Source organism: Lepisma saccharinum, chromosome 13 (genome assembly GCF_977018435.1).
Source record: "Lepisma saccharinum chromosome 13, izLepSacc3.1, whole genome shotgun sequence".
Classification (NCBI taxonomy): Eukaryota; Metazoa; Arthropoda; class Insecta; order Zygentoma; family Lepismatidae; genus Lepisma; species Lepisma saccharinum.
This window is the reverse complement of record NC_139241.1, coordinates 3,067,005-3,084,006: the sequence shown is the minus strand read 5'-3', so window position 1 is coordinate 3,084,006 and position 17,002 is coordinate 3,067,005. Positions and strand designations below refer to the sequence as shown.

Sequence of the window (17,002 nt, the reverse complement as noted above, 5' to 3'; positions counted from 1 at the left end):
TTAGTTGAATTTTCTGAGATACGGAATCTACCTCATTTTGCTTTTCATTACGTTTTATTGCATCACCCACGGTACGCGTACATGTACTACTTAACATTTTCAATTTCCCTGTACCCTTTGGTTAGGTACGATAAAAATAAATAGCTGCCATTCGTCAAATGTTGTATTTTTGTTTTGGTTACCCATTTTTCTCGTACTTCAGTCAGGGAGCAATGCAGCTACTGGTAACAAATGTAGTCAGGAAGTAGCATTAATTGTTCCTTCCCCGCACTGTAGTTGACCAGTAAAAAAAGCTATGTAAAGCCTCGTTTCTATTACCACAAATTTGCCGTGCAACATGACGCGCGGCATGCGACGCTGCATGTGCCAAGCATTTGTTGAAATGGAAACTGTCTGCAACATGCCGCGGCGCAAGTGCCGGGGACAAAATTGCCCCAACAATTAAGACGCACAACATGAGCCGCGGACAATGGAAACAGCCTGCAGCAAGTTCCTGGGGCATGCGCACTAGAATAGAAACAGACGACGCGACTACAATCTGTGGTCCAACAAGATTTAATAACAATGCAAAATCACTTACAGTCATTCTTACAAAGTTTTCGTATCCACTTTGAAGACGTAAGTCTCTCATCAACGAGTTATATGCTCCTTCCGAATTTATTTTCGCTAGAAAACTTCTAATTCACCATCTAGGTCGTTTTCGTCTTTTATTTTTACAAGTTCATGGTACGCGCCTGCCATAACTACAAAACCCGCCATAGTTGTATTGTTCATCTTTACACAAGTTAAATCACTACCAAATTATTACAATACAAGAGAAGAAACACTGACTACTCTAAAGCACAATGGAACAACGCTACACTCAAGTCCTGCACTCCGCTGCTGTTTCGGGCGTATTTTGCAGAAGTAGTTTTGAATTGGAAACAGTGCACTGAATGACGCGCAACATGCGCCGGCACATGTTGCGCGTCATGGGTCTGGAACTTGTCAGAATGGAAACGTAGCTTAACAGAAATAGAAGGCTTTCACGATTTGTCTGAATATTAAAGTGATCTCTTTTTTCACACCCAAATATAAATAACTATTTTCAGATTTGAAAACGTAACAGGGGTGTAAGGGGTGACCTTCCACGTATTACATCCAATCCTCAACTTCATTCCACGTAGTACACCCTGGACTGCTCTTTGCAGACTAACGAGACTCTGGCGACTCGCCCTATGGCCAGTATAATTCAGTGTGTTCTCCTGCTTTCTGTCATATGCGCTGAGTGCCTCTTTACAGCCTCAGCTTTTAACCTGTCAGAATATTTTAATATTTCAGTTATGCGACATTACAGTTATGTTATTTGTTATGGTAAGGGGCTGCACCCCGTATAACGTGGCGGGTGCAAAATAGCCTAAGTGCTGACGGACCCAAAATTTTAAAAAAAAGTTACATATAACTTTAAGAAATGCGTATAAATATTTCACCATCGTTTATATTTATGTACATGTTGTTAATTTTCAAATATTGTGAAGAAATGCAGCAAGATGCTACGTATTTGAGTACTAATGTGAGCCACTGTATATGTTATGTTTTTATTTCATGAACAATGTATGGTCAAACATTACTTTGCAGAGCTCCGTGGCGGAGTGGTTAGCACAGTGCAATACGACGCCACAGGTTCCGAGTTCGGATCCCAGCCTGTGCATTATTTTCTTTGTGATGTCCTTTCATCAATTTTGTCATTTCATCACCCATCCTCGTCTTCGCGATTAGCCAAAAGTGGCATAAAACCAAAGTTAAATATAACAAATCAAAATCAAACATTACTTGGCATGACAAGAATGGATAGGTTATTTTGAAGCTGCTGTTATTAAAAGCAAATTGTATGTAGCTTTCCTAGACAGAAGTTTCACACACAGAAACTGATTGATTGGATAACGGCTGCGGATTCCTACTCGAGCAGAAAATATATATATATTTCCATTTATTACTTACAACAATAGCAGACTGATTTCCTGGTAAATCAAAGAAAACTTGCATTCACAGTTACAAATTGACGTGTTGAATGAAGTTAACTACAGATTTCTCTCACTCCAATTCTGATTAATCGAACAGCACACCACAACGTGGGTCATTATATATTTCCAACTTACTCTCGAGTTCCTCAACTAAAAATAAATTGACTGCGAGACAAAAACTCCTCTACGATAACACATTATATGCAGAGTATACGTAAGTTGAAATTCCATCATAATAATAATTTGAATTCTTCAAGTAGTAGCTACAAATATAATTTTTCATACATATTTTCTTAGCAAAATATGAAGTTCCTCACTTCACAAGGATAACATATACACAGTATTTCACAAGAGTTTTTAGTTCGAGCTAGTCGTAGGCCTAATATGAATATAAACGTCTCTTCATTACTTAGTTAAAAAAAAAGTGCCAGGCAATCAGAATTCGAGGGTATGCCTGAAATTATTTGTAGTATCTCATGTATCAAGGGGGCTTTTTAAGTAAAATGAAGGATACATACCACATGCTTTGGTCAATTCAGAGTAGTAGAAACGTAATTATACTGCATGTTGCAACTGAAACCGTAGCCTCGAAGGCCGAAGTCGTTTAGTGATCCACTCATACACTCGGTACCAAACATTTCAAGTTCGAGTAGACATCTGGGCATGGCTGTTTTTTTTGTAAGCATCCCTTCATGGATTTAATATGATCATCATTCATCTTCATCGTCGCGATTATCTACAAGTGGCAGAAAAGCGATATAAAACATGAATAATACAAAAGTAACGAACAAAAGAGGATAAAAGGATGAACTGAGTTTGAGTTAATGATAGGAAGTTTTATAAAATTACTGTTTCTTGAATAATCTTGTCCTTTGTTCCGATTGTATTTCTCAGTCACACGTTGCTCAATGTCCATGTCGACTGCCGTTCTTGCGTTCTTGAAAATTACTTTCTTGTCTGTCCATGCCCTTCTTTCAAACGTGGTAGGTAGGCGGGCGTTCTGTCTGTTTCTACACCAAAACGTTTAATGCACCTCATGTCCAAGAAGACAAGAATTACTGAAAGTAATTTTCAAAATTGTAAGCGGATGAGGGCCCTTGTAAATGATAAAATATACTGTCCTTTTATTCGCTTAATTTTGAGAATCACTTTCCATACAATTCTTGCCTTCTTGAGAGTCCAATGGCCCTGTCTAGCTACAGACCAGTTGCACAAACGCGGTTTCGTTTGTTTCGTACAACAATTCCATCTAACATTTCGTTTCTACGCATTTTCTACTTGCCAAAAGTGCCTTTCATACAACCCCAAGGCGTTGTCTACTCGGATGCTTCGTGATCGAAGGTCACGTGTACAAAGTTTCAGGATTCAGATTTTCCGATTTTGCATGGTGCTGCTGCTATCAGTTCGGTTCGCCTTCTCAAGGTCGCGCAACAAGCAATTATTTTTCGTCTTGCGATAGGAGAAAGCTTGCCTCTCGCTTAGGTGGACGAACGCGTGGCACGGATGATTTTTTGGTTCGACCATGGTTGGTCCTTTATGTTTCGTCCTTCAGCAACTTAATCTAAGCACGAATCATTCTCATCGCCAAACAACTGTATTTTTTAAAAAAAAAATGATGTAATACATGTAAACAGAGAGAGAGAGAGAGAGAGATAGATAGATAGATATAAACGTTTTCCCTCAACAAACGTTTGCTTTGCTATCGTATAAAGTGAACGTACATGTTAAAATTCATCTAGCATAAATAATCAAATTAGAACAAATTCACATAAAGCGATTAAGTATGCAGAAAGGAAATATATTTGTGATAAATACATAGTTAATAAGTAAATTCCAATAACCAGAACTTTTGTCACGCCGAATCTTGTTTACGGATGTTTTCAAACGTTTTGTTTTACAATTTATTTCTTCACTGACATCCAAAACGAAAATACGTATTACAACTTAGTGACTTTCAAGGGGTCAGTACTGTAATGTTAGTATGCTGCCGATCATAATTATGAGGCTTCTTCGAAAACGCCTTCGATAACGGTATTTGCTATTCGTAACGGATATGTGTATCACTTTTTCGAAACAGACTTTTGTTGAGGAAAAGAACTGTAACGTTACAAAAGTAACGAGCACAATTATACGAGAGACCTATGTTATTCACTCCGGAACACGGCATTGGGCACGGTATTGCACATCGGAACGTCTGTATCATACCAGCTATAAATAACGTTGTTGCTTTGAAAAAAGGAGTGTAACGTTTTTACAGCCGTGACCTAAATTAAGTTACTGGTTAATTGTAACGTTACTATCACTTTCCACACACACTAAAGTTACTAGTCAATACGTGACGAACCTCTTTCTTACCCTGTAACGTTATTGGTTGCCGGCAATGGATGTAACGTTAAAGTGTCACGTGAAGACCTACTCCTATAGAGATCAGTTATGGTTCGGTACCGTTATGCACACCTGTAACGTAATGTTCATATACCTGAGGTAACGTTTCTGTTCACGAAAAAAGTTATTCTGTTTCTGGTTGTAACGTAACGGAAACCGTAATTGAAAATACCGTTCCATTTCGTTACGTTACGACTCCCTGCTTAGAATTACTGCCAAGGATCGCTGGCTGCCCTGATGACATAATGGTAATGTGTTCGCCTTGTAATCAAAGAGTTCTGGGTTTGATACCGGGTGGAGACAAATAGTCATTGAGATCCCACTCTAAACTGTAGGTCCAGCTTCAATCAGCCAAGCTGTGCATAAAATGGACGTAGAACAAAAACTCAACTGGGAATCACTGGTTTCCATCCTGTTGCTTTGCCCAAGTGTCATCCACCCTTACGTAGCAATTCAGAATGACCCAGTATGAGAAGCAAATGGTTGTGTGTGCGTTGGCCAATATATTTCTCCCAGTATAGTAGACAAAAATGTCTACAGAAGAGGTCAGTGAACCAGATAATGATCATGAAACTTCTACAAAAGTCTCTTCAATTGTATGTGTGTTGTCAGGGTGGCTTCTCACCGTGAATTCTGCTTGGATTCTTTTCGGTAGACGTGAGAAATTGCAACTTTTATTAATCCAAATCCCATTGCATTTATACATATTTTTTAATGTCCTAAGGCAAGTTTTCCACAGTTTAGCTTATATTTTTGTCAAGGAAGGAAAAGAAAAGAAAGCTGCATTGAAAATAAAATATGATTTCCCTCAATCCATTTGCTTTGCTAGTGTTCTTTGCAGAACAATCTATCTGACAAACAGATCTTGAAGGTACTTAGGTAAATTTGAAATTCTTATACAATTAACAATTTTTCATAGATTACTATATATCGTAACATCTGGACTTATGTTAGATGGTATTTCTAGTCTGAGTGTGTGAAATGGCAACTGTAAACTTCACACCTTAAATTAAGTAAATATGTATGTATGTATATACTGTTCAGTTGAATTGAATTATAATTTTTGGATACATTGTTTTTGCACATATTTGTATTGTTAATGCAGTTATTTGTGTGTGGGTGGTGAGAGACGGTAGGTAATACCTAGGGTTGAAATAGAGAAAACATCTGCTTTTTCCCTTGAATTTTTGGGAAGTTCGCCTTGAACACCGGGAATTATACTTGAATTTTATCATGGCCCTAGACTGGCCACCCTGGTTCTGCATTTGTAAACTGCACTAATGAGTGTGACAACGTAGAATTCGGGCCTTCCCGATGGTGCAGTGGTAGTAGCATCCTCGCCTTGTAATCAAGGGGTCCCAGGGTCGATACCCGGTGGAGGCACATAGTGGTTCGGATCCCACTTTAAACTGTACGTCCAGTCCCGATTAGCCTTACTGTGCATAAAGTGGACTTAAAAACACCAAATCAATCAATAAATCAAAACTTAGAATTCATTACAATTAAAAATACATTGAGTTCTGGAAAATAAATGAATTAAAATGGTAAGACTGGAAGACAAATCTTAAATCCTAGCCGATCTCTTTGGCAGGGTGCTATGATGCAAGTGGTCCTGGTTTTAATTCCCAAGCTGGGCATGGTTGTTCTTTGTGAGTGTCCCTTGATCAATTTCAACATGTTGTCACTCATCCTCATCTTGCAATTTGGCAGAAGAGTGAAGTAAAATAAACCAAATCAATCAGTCGATCAAGTTCCTGGCAGATGAATAGTTCTCGTGCGACTAATAAAGAATAACAAAAACTACCTCTTCCTGTGTTTTGTTCATTCCAGCCATCATTAATGAAAATTGTGTAGTTCCAGCTTATTAAAACTCTGTGAAAGGGTCACTGGTATATTTTAAACCCAGAAAGATAAACCTGACTGAAAAAGTGTCATGGAATTTTATTTTCCAAATTATTTTATGCATACTACTGCTTTTTTTTTCTTTTCTTTTTTTTTTTTCATGAAATCAGCATTGAATGATCTTTAAGTATTGTATTTTTCTGTAGGTTATATATGGTGACACAGACTCTGTGATGGTTAAATTTGGCGTGAAGAGTTTGGAAGATGCAATGGCCTTAGGGAGGGAAGCAGCAGAATTTGTCAGCTCAAAGTTCATCAAGCCTATAAAATTGGAATTTGAGAAGGTAAATTCAAGCTTGAGAAGGAATTATGTTGTATTTGTAGATTTTAATTTGAGAATCATATCAAAGTTCCATGTTCATATAAAAATTTCTGCTGGTGTTGAATACTTTGTGTCAGGGCTGAACCAATGCCATTTTGAACTGATGCCAATAACACTGGTCGAAAAAAAAAAGTTTTGATGTTTTCAAATCAATAGGTATTTCTGAAAGTGTTTTGAATGCTGATCACAGAAATGACATCAATTTCTTCCCATCACGTCAGGATTTTTCTACACGTCACTAAGTTCAATCAACGCACCATATTGTAACATTGAGTATTGGACATTTTGTGAAGGAAATTTTCATTCCAATGTGTCAATGTGAAGGTGGATTAGATACAATTCTACATGTATTTCTAGTTGGAAATTGGAGGATTTGTATTGTAGAAAACCAATATTTTACCACCATCTAAACAGAGCCATCTATTGGGGATGTGATGGAACTACACATTTTACTGAGAAATTAAGGCAGTTATTATATTGCTTCTTTTGTGAAAAACTAGACATGATGGGGAAAAATGGATTTCATTTTTGGAATCAGCATGTTGAACAGAGGCAACAGTCATCTGTGAGACATCAAACCCATGTCGATCAGTGTAATCATACCAATTCTCAACTATTTGTTCCCTACTAAACAAGTGGCAACATTGCGATGTCAGAATATGTGATGATTTGGCATGCACAGGAGATGTACTTGGTGAAATTCTAGCGAAAAATGCAGGCTTGACCAGGACTCGAACCTGTATCTCTGGCATACGTGCCATTTCTTTACCAACTGTTAGCCCTAGATTTCCTGATTTTAGACTGTCGCTGTTTTTCATGTGTGGAATTGCCTCTGCCAGTGCTACCACAATAGGATGTGTTATGGAGCCTCTCCGATTGCGCAGTGGTAGCGTCGTTGCCTTGTAATCAAGGGCTCCCGGGTTCGATATCCGATGGAGGCACATAGTGGTACGGATCTCACTTTAAACTGTAGGTCCAGTCCCGATTAACCTTACTGTGCATAAAGTGGACTTAAAACACCAACTCAATCAAAGGATGTGTTGTCTTTGAAACACTGATGATGTCAACACTGTCTAATTTCTCCCGACATAGAGTTGCAAAATACCTTACAGTTTGCACACACAGGAGATGTACAGTAGGATGCATAATTATTGCCAAGCAATTTGTCCATCGCCATGTCCATGCACTTTATTTCATCCAATGAGAGGTTCAAGAATTGAAACAAACTTCCAAGCAAGTTGCTGATAACCTCTGCACCAGCATACGTAAAAATCTATTAAGCAATACTTATGCACCACACTGCACATGTTTGAAAGCCTGTTGGGTGTGCTTTAGAATACCACCACTAAAGTTGTCTAATTAGGTGAGAAACATCAGTGAGATATCAGAGACTTGTACATAGTTTCAGAAGGCAAACATCTTTTTAATAAAGATAGATAGCGTACAGTATACAGTAAAGTTCAGTACAAATAAACACCCCTTAAAGTAGTCTCTCAGATTTGCCACGGTACATTGCAAGCAATGAGGAAGGTGTTGAATAACATTGGCTACATGCAAGTTGTTAATGTGTTGCACCTCTCATATCAAAAAGCCCACTTTCAGAAAGCTTGTCCCATGCAACAACAACCGTACTTCGGGAATCAAATCAAAGTAACATGGACTGCACGAAGCTAAAAGTAATCTCCATGGCACAACAGCCCTTTAAGGGCCAGGACCCGCTAGAGTGACGTTTTCATTGGATGATGCATGGTACATCAGCAAGTGTGCAATTCTTGCCATGAGAATGAAACGCACATCAGGCAATATGCAGGTACTGTCTTGAGCTCTCGTGTACTGGCATTGCCTACAAGGGGGCCTGAAGGAGTTTGAATTTCTTTTTTAAAAAAAAGTGTTTTAATTTTTTTTACCATAGGCTTATAGCCGAATTTGTACTGAACAAAACCAGCTGAAATTTGTTACTCTGTCATTCATAGTACTGACATGATCATCATCCTTTTTCCTGCCTCTGGCTGAGTCGTCATAGAAGTTAAGCCTCTCCATTTTCTTCTGATCTTCCACCATTCCTCTCTTTCCACTGTGTTCCAATCTTTTCCTCTTCTTCTAACATTCTCCACTATCTGCTCTTTCCAGCGACATAATGGTCTCCACTTTGGCCTTATTCCAACTCCTTGTGCATTGTAAGCTCTTGGTAGTCTGCATCCATCCTCTTAATGTGTCCGAACCATCTCATCTGTGCCTGATCTATCCTGTCCTGAAGCTTCACCACACCCACTGCCTGTCAGATCTCATTCCTTATTCTATCCCTTCTATAACTTGACAAGTTTAAAAACAAGATGCTGCAAATAGCTCTTGTGCATCTCACACAACATTTCTCCACTCCATTCTTCGCAGCGACGTTGGTTCGCAGTGTTGCAAACTGGAGGGAGCAGAATGGTCTGAGGATTTTCAACGAAATTTGTATTCGCTTTTTCAGGGCTGTTTTCTACCTGTCAGAGTACAGAAATTCAGTTCACCTTTCGCCAACAACTCTTTTCCTTCTTTTAAAACTTTGCCTCCCCAATGGTGCAGTGGTAGCATCGTCACCCTGTAATCAAGGGGTCCCGGGTTCGATTCCTGGTGGAGGCACATAGTGGTTCGGATCCCACTTTAAACTGTAGGTCCTGTCCCGATTAGCCTTACTGTGCATAAAGTGGACTTAAAACAACAAATCAATCCAATTCTTTTAAAACTTGAGAAACCATCCATTTAGATACTGCCTTGGTGGCACTTGTGGACTCGACAACATTATACTTAAGTTTATGTAACTCCTTCTGATTTTGCAAATATGTTGCAATATTGTAAACAATTTCTCTGGCCTTTCCTGTAAGGGGCTTTCCAGAGCAGATTGTGGATTTCGTTGGACCCGGCACGATTTGATTTTTTCATTGCAAAAATATGCAGCCAAGAGTAAAGAGCAAGAACATTTCAATGCTTTAAAAAAGAACACAGGCAAGCATGTTATCAGATTGCCTTCTCGTAGTGATTGTACGATAAACAAAATAACCGCCACCCCACTCGCTTTTAAAAAAAACCAGGCCACTGCTCGATGTCGCATTCAGAAAATGACGTCATTCGCCCAGTAATTTCTCTTCGTTATAAACGTTAAGTGCGTGCGTAATACTACATTTTACGATCTGCGCACCGCACGCATTTTCAAAGACCGGATTAAATCAAATGAACCACTGATAAACTGATATGAGCCTGCATCGTCAATCTACACAGTAAAAATAGTTTGTCATATTTGTTTTAGCTTAATTTTGCTGAGTTGGCACCACTCATACTCTCAAGGCCAGACTAGTATGTACGTAGAAGAGTGGTGGGGAGGATGACGTAATAGGAAGTGCTCCGCAGCGATCTGCGCATATCAGGACTTAACTTGTCAGGCTATAGTCTTCCCCAATATACTCCTTAAAAATTTTGTCTCCACTGCCATTGTCCAAGTCTCTGCTCTGTACTTAATTATTAGTACATATTGTGTGTTATATACTACCTTCTTGCATTTTATAGGTACATCCCTGTTCCATATTAATCTACGAACACTTTGTTAGAGTCCACACCTCCCATTTGTCCTCTTCTGTTTACCTCCTCATCTATTCTTTCACTTCTCTCAATTATGCTTCCTAGATATTTAAACTCTCCACTAGCTTCAACTCTTCTGTGTCCACCTTTATTCTCGTTACATTTCCGGCTCTGAGATATAATTTTTTATTTAACTTCTGTAATTTTAATCTCCCCACCTACGTTGAGAAAAATTAACCTCTGGCATTTAAGAATTAATGTGTATGTATGTATGCATGTAGTGAGTTCTTGAATTTCTATCTCCCATGCCTACTTTTATGTGTTAGTTTCGTACTCTTTAACTAATGTTGTAACCAATATACTGTGCTAGCAAGTAATTGAGTATGTACTTAGCTAATATTGCTTATTTTTAGGTGTACTTTCCATATTTGTTGATAAACAAGAAGAGGTATGCTGGATTGTATTTTACAAGACCTGATACATATGATAAAATGGATTGCAAGGGACTGGAAACTGTGAGACGAGACAACTGCCCCTTGGTTGCCAACATGATGAACACGTGCCTGCAGAAACTACTGATTAACAGGTATTATGTGCTGGAACATTTGATGTACGTGTGTAAATGTTTCTGCTATTCATTTCATAAAAGATTGTTTCCGGAGTTCACTGTTCATGCTACCACATAGGCATTATACATGTGAATCACCTTATGGTTTGGTACACACAGGAGTAACACTGACGGAAACAACGGAAGCGAAAAACCAGGCTTGGTAGTTCAGATGGTACAGAAGTGGGTAATTGTTCATTATTTGTGCTCAGGTTGAATTTCCTGCAGTCGGGATATTATTGAAGATGTTTTAACATCCTTAAGTATACAGTTGACCCCGAATTTTATATTTTTTCTTCATTATACCTAGTGATATCATAAATTGTGTTACAAAGTTTAGACAGGGATGGCTACACTGATTGGCAAGGTAACAATTCAATAGTATGGATGCTGGATGGACCAAATTTGGAGGGAAGCATGACAGAATACCACTCTATAAGGATGTGCAATGCCCATTCCACAATTTTGGGTGTAAAAGACTAAAATTACTGCATTCAGAAATTTTGTGTAATTACGAAAAATTTCAAACTTTGGGTCTTTCCTCCACTAATGTGTGTATTATGCACTGGGGGTAAGATCACAGTATCTTCACTATCACTTTTGTCTGATCCATTGGAAGATATTACATCTTGAATTTCATCAAGTTCGAGAATATAGATTTCATTTTCACTTTCTTCATCAGCACAAATGTCATTCACTACTCTTTCAAAATCCTGCAACTTGATCGCCTGATTTCCCTTTCGAGATTCCATTCTTCTTTCCTTTGGGGATAAAAATAGACTTGCACTTCACATAACAATGACTCAAACGTTTCCGAGGTCAAGAGCGATCTTCCCTCAACACTTGCGAAAGACGCCCATGCCAGAGAATGGTTGGATTCTCTTCAACGTGAAAACATGCCCACGCCAGGGAAAGTGTTAATGCCCTGAGGCAAGTTTTTCACAGTTTAGATTTTATTTTTATCAAGGAAGGAAAAGAAAAGGAAGCTGGATGGAAAATAAAGCAGAATTCGCTTTGGTATTCTCCTTTGCAAAACAATTGACGGACGGAAGATTACTGAAAAATATCTTGAAGTTGGTAATTTTGAAATTCTTTTACAATTAACAATTGTTCGGAGAATGCTATATTCCTAGAGGCACATATTTTTGGTAAATAAAAAAGCAAAATTTCGGTACAAAAACAGAGTCGATTTCTGGTTCAAAAGCGGTAAATAAAATAAAATTTCGGTGTTATAGCGGTGAATAATAACATCAAAAGTGCTATATAAAATGACATTTTGGTTTTAAAATTGTGAATATAATCCTAAATTTGATTTGAAAACTGCACTTATTACACAAAATAAACTTATCCCTTCTAAAAGCACATTTATGTAGTTACCAGAGTATTAAGTTTATTCCTGTGTAAAGGAATCCATTTTTGCTTCTCAAATATTTACAGCAGAATTAATCAATTCTCCGTGAATTGCATAACTCACAGGATACTTCAGACTTCAGAAAGTGTCGCATCGGGGTATAAACGGTAAATTTCATGTTTAAGAGTCAATTTCGCATTTTGCAGTTCATTTCGCATTATTTCGTAACAAAACAGGGTAGAAAATGCACCTCAGACCTTTCAGAAACATGAAAAATGAACATTACAGCATGTTATTTCATATTTCGTGTTTTCGTCAAAAACGAAATTTGCATGCCTCTATATATTCCGTATCATTTGTGACTTGTGTTTATAGTTGTATTTCAAGTCTGAGTATGTGAAATGGCAAATGTAAACTCTCCACCTATGTAAAATGTGGCCACGGTGGCTCAGTCTGTAACGCGTCTGACTACCATGCTAAAGGTCCCGGGTTCGATCCCCGGCCAGTTCAAATCCACCCAGCATCGAATGACATGGGTACCTGGGGGGTAAAGGCAGTCAGGGGCATGATGTTGATCGCATCACTCCCACTCACGACCGGATCAAGAAAGTGTGGGGCGTTACCCCCACACCCCCTATATGCCTTCATGGCGTGGTGCTAAGCACAGGGGAGCACTATACCTTTTTTTTTTTTACACCTATGTAAATATATATAAATTAAATTGAAGTAGAATTTTTGGATACGTTGGAATCGCACTGACCATTTATATTGTTAATATATTTGTGTGTGTCTGGTGAGAGCCGGTAATACATAAGGTTGAAATAGAGAAACGTTTACTGTACCCTGGAATTTTTTGGAAAGCTCACCTTCAAAACTGGGAATTATACTTGAATTTTATCATGGTCCAAGAGTGGGCCACCCTCAGCATCATTAAGAAATATTAGAAAAAAGTGCTAATAATGTGTTTTGTTGTGCTATTGTCTTGAAAGACACATACATTGACCTTTTCCTTGATTAGGGATCCCAATGGAGCCACGGAATATGCAAAGCAAGTAATTGCCGACTTGCTGTGCAACAGGATTGACATCTCACAGCTTGTGGTCACCAAGGAGCTCACGAAGTCGGACTACGCAGCCAAACAGGCGCACGTTGAGTTGGCCAATAAAATGAAGAAGAGAGATCCAGGAACGGCTCCCAAGCTCGGAGACAGAGTACCGTATGTGCTCATAGCAGCCGCTAAAGGAACTCCCGCCTACATGAAGACCGAGGTCAGTAGAATTTTGTTTGAACCGCTTTCATGTTCTGTAATTTTCTGTACTGGTTTTGCCTGTCTGTGTACCTGTAAATCGGGACTTCAGTTTTTCAGTACTATTATTGAGTTCCAACATTGTTTTCTTTTCTTCCAAATTTGTGTTTTTATTTTAAAACTCTTCTGCCAAATATGTCTATAATTACACCTTCTTGTGCTTTTTGCTTTTAAAATATTAGTTTAATTTGTAGGTCACATGGCCTATACGTGTTTGTTATTTTCTGTTATTTCTCGTGCAACAAAAAACACGTTACAGCTCCCATGTGTCTGTAAGTGCATGCTTGATCTTTGCTCGGTGATGCAAAACGTAAATTTATATGTTGTTTCATATAGCCTTTTTCTGGGTGAAGGGATAAAATTTTATGCCTATGCCGCAGTGGTAGAGTCGTCACCTTGTAATCAAGAGGTCCCTGGTTTGCATCCCACTTTAAACTGTAGGTCCAGTCCCGATTAGCCTTACTGTGCATAAAGTGGACTTAAAACACTAAATCAATCAGTCAATCAAAAATTTTAGAGAACTGTACATTGTTCACCCATAAATAGGGCACAATTTTTTATAAGTCTGTAGCACAATAAATGTTGAATTTTCATGATATTTTTCGTTTTAAGTGCAAAATACAGTTGAGACTGCTTTATACGGTACTCAGTTCCGCGTAATTCTATTTTATACGTATAAATTACTGTATGTCCCAGCAAAATATGATTTAAAAACGTGTTACTTAACCCTTACGTGTACGTAATTCGGTGTTATGCGTACTAATTTTCAAAAAATACAGTTGAATTGTACATAATCAAGCTACAACAATGTCACAGAAGTATACTTTTCTTGTCATTACAAAAACACAAGGGGAGTTTCCTGTACGAAACAGGATAGGTGATAGCTGACGTTTGCCGTGTTCCATAATAAAGAAAGAACTGCATTTTTTTCAGTGAACGTTTTCAGTTGCCACTGGTCTGCTGTGGAGAACAGAAAGGGAAAAAAGTTATATGCTTGACCAGAAATAAAATTTATTTGGGAAGTGGATGCTAATCCACATAAAACTGAAACTGAAATACCTACATATTTAGGCATCGCTTACACCACACTTTCCACAGTCATAAGAAAGAGAAACGCCATTTTTATTCAATTTTTAAAATTGGCTAGTAAAACGAATTATAAAGCTATAGTCTCTAATGTAGTATTTCAGTTTCAAAGTATTCACTACAAAAATTTCAAATGTAATGAATTTAAGAATCAAACTTTTAGATTCGTTAATTTACCACTTTATGACAGAAATAACCTGTATTGTGTATATCTTGCTCCTCAAAATATATACAATTACTGTAATTTAATAATGATGTGGCATTGCATCTAAATCTGATTTGTAAGTAATTGTCAGTTATATGTATTTTTTCTCTTCACCTTGACATACGTATAACTTAGGTTCAACTGTATGTTTAAATTTTCAAATAATAATAATAATATAAAAGCTACAATTCACATTTCATGCCAACTTTGTGTTACTTTGCAATTTCAAATGCATGAAGAATATGTTGTGAACATGTCACTGTACATATATGAATACTTGTTTACAAGAATTAACATTTTTTGGTGTTGTCATGCTTGTGAAAAAAATACCGACCCAGCCAGAGGCAGGAAATGGTGAAGGATGATGATGATGATGCTTGTGGAAAAACCAAGATCCTGGATATCAAAAATTTAAAATTCCACTGAAAAGTCTTTTTTATGTTAGTACATAATTAATGACTTAAAAATTAATAAAATATGCATTTGTAACTGAAAATTTTCAAAAATATACCCTAACATATTTCTAAATAGAAATATTAAATTTATTTTACATTGCTTTTCTATCTCTTTGAGAACAGAAATGAGAAGTACAATGAACCAAATTAATCAATCTGTCTATCTCTTGAGTAAATCAAGATGTTGAAGATGAATGATTTAAAGTAAAGTAAAAAAGTTACTTGCTCCCCTGTGCTTTGCACCAATCCATGAAGGTGTATAAGAGGTGTGGAGTTAAGGCCCCACACTTTCTTGATCATGTCCAAAGGTGGCGGTGGTGTTATCTACACCATGCCCCTGGCTGCCTTTACCCCACAGAGTTTCCTCCAGGTACCCACTTTATATGATGCTGGGTGGGTGCCGGAGCCACTTTAACAGGTGGAAAAAATCTGGGTTCTCCCTCACTGGGAATCGAACTCAGGTCTCTCGCATGGTAGTCAGACGCCATAATGACTGAGCTACCATGGCTGGTAATGTAAATTTCTAATAAATGAATAGTGTTTTCGCATGTAGATTACTTCATGAGATCAACTGTTTATGTAAGATTTTTTTTAAAAAAAGAGAAAAAGGCAAGGCTGAAACAAGCCAAGAAATATGTAGGCATATTTTATTCCAAATGTGAGTAATATGTGCTGGAATGGTAGCATAACAGTAGTTTATGGTTAAAATATGGTCACTCATGTGGAAGTGGCAAATATGTGTGCATATGCCCCAATGAAAACTTAATTTAATTAGTTATTTCTTTGGCTGAGCTGACACTGATGTATCTTTAGAATTTATTCATCAATACAGTCCCAGCCTTTGGTATTTCGTAAGGTTGGCAACAGTGGGCATGATACTTGCATGGAGTCTAATGATCCTGGAAATTATGCAAGATATCAAAATTTTCCTTTGTTGTGCACAAGTACAGTGTGCAGCATGAAAAACTAGCTCCGTTCTAATTAATATACAAAATGTACATTTCATGTAAGTTGTATATTACGGTACTGTATCAGAGAAACTGCATAGGTGATGTGGACTGAAAAATACGGTGATCGTGGGTGGAGTCACAACGATGCACCATGCCGACAACAGTGATCCGTCTTCTCGAGCGCATTTCAGTGTTTACAGTGAGTGCCTTGTGTCGGACGTAATTTTTCGGTGTTTGCGTGCAGTACTGTTCAACATGCCGTATTCAATTGAAGAAAGGATTGCCATAGTGGAATTTTACGTGCAGACGCATTTCATAAAGTAGACAAAGGGAATGTTCGCCGACAGGTTTCCCAATCGTCAGATTCCCACCAAGTTGACAATTCAAAATTGCTCAAGAAATTGAGAGCAACAGGATCGGTTGCGAATGTGCCCAATAACAGACCTGCACCTATGAGGACACCTGAGTTGACAGGAAATGATAACCAGAAGTCCACGGAAATCGAAACGACGATTGGCCCAAGAAGTTGTTGCCTCCCACAGAACGTGTCGACGTGTGCTCCACCAGTTGCACATGCTGGCGTATCATGTGACTGTAGTGCATGAATTAAGCCACCCGACAAGGTAAAGCATGTCAGATATTGCAATTGGCTCAATCAGATGATAGTGGACGGTCGTATGGACCCAACTCTCTTGCTTATGAGTGATCAAGCGTGGTTTCATCTCTCTGGGTATGTGAACTCCCAGAATATGAGATGCTGGTCCCAAGACAATCCCCGTCTTTATCACGAGCAACCTCTGCATCCACAGAAGGTGGGGTTGTGGTATGCCATGTTCGCCCAGCACATTATTGGCCCTATCTTCTTTCACGAA

At 38.2% G+C, this 17,002-nt stretch overlaps 1 protein-coding gene across 2 annotated transcripts in view; it reads left to right on the top strand.

Moving 5' to 3' along the window:
* PolD1 (DNA polymerase delta 1, catalytic subunit) overlaps nucleotides 1-17,002 on the top strand; it is a 362,058-nt gene that overhangs the window by 331,556 nt on the left and 13,500 nt on the right. For both annotated transcript variants that reach the window (XM_083133794.1, XM_083133793.1), the window contains exons 16-18: nucleotides 6,437-6,574; nucleotides 10,584-10,756; nucleotides 13,147-13,396. In XM_083133794.1, the coding sequence (XP_082989920.1) occupies nucleotides 6,437-6,574; nucleotides 10,584-10,756; nucleotides 13,147-13,396 (561 nt within the window). The remainder of the gene's footprint in view (nucleotides 1-6,436; nucleotides 6,575-10,583; nucleotides 10,757-13,146; nucleotides 13,397-17,002) is intronic.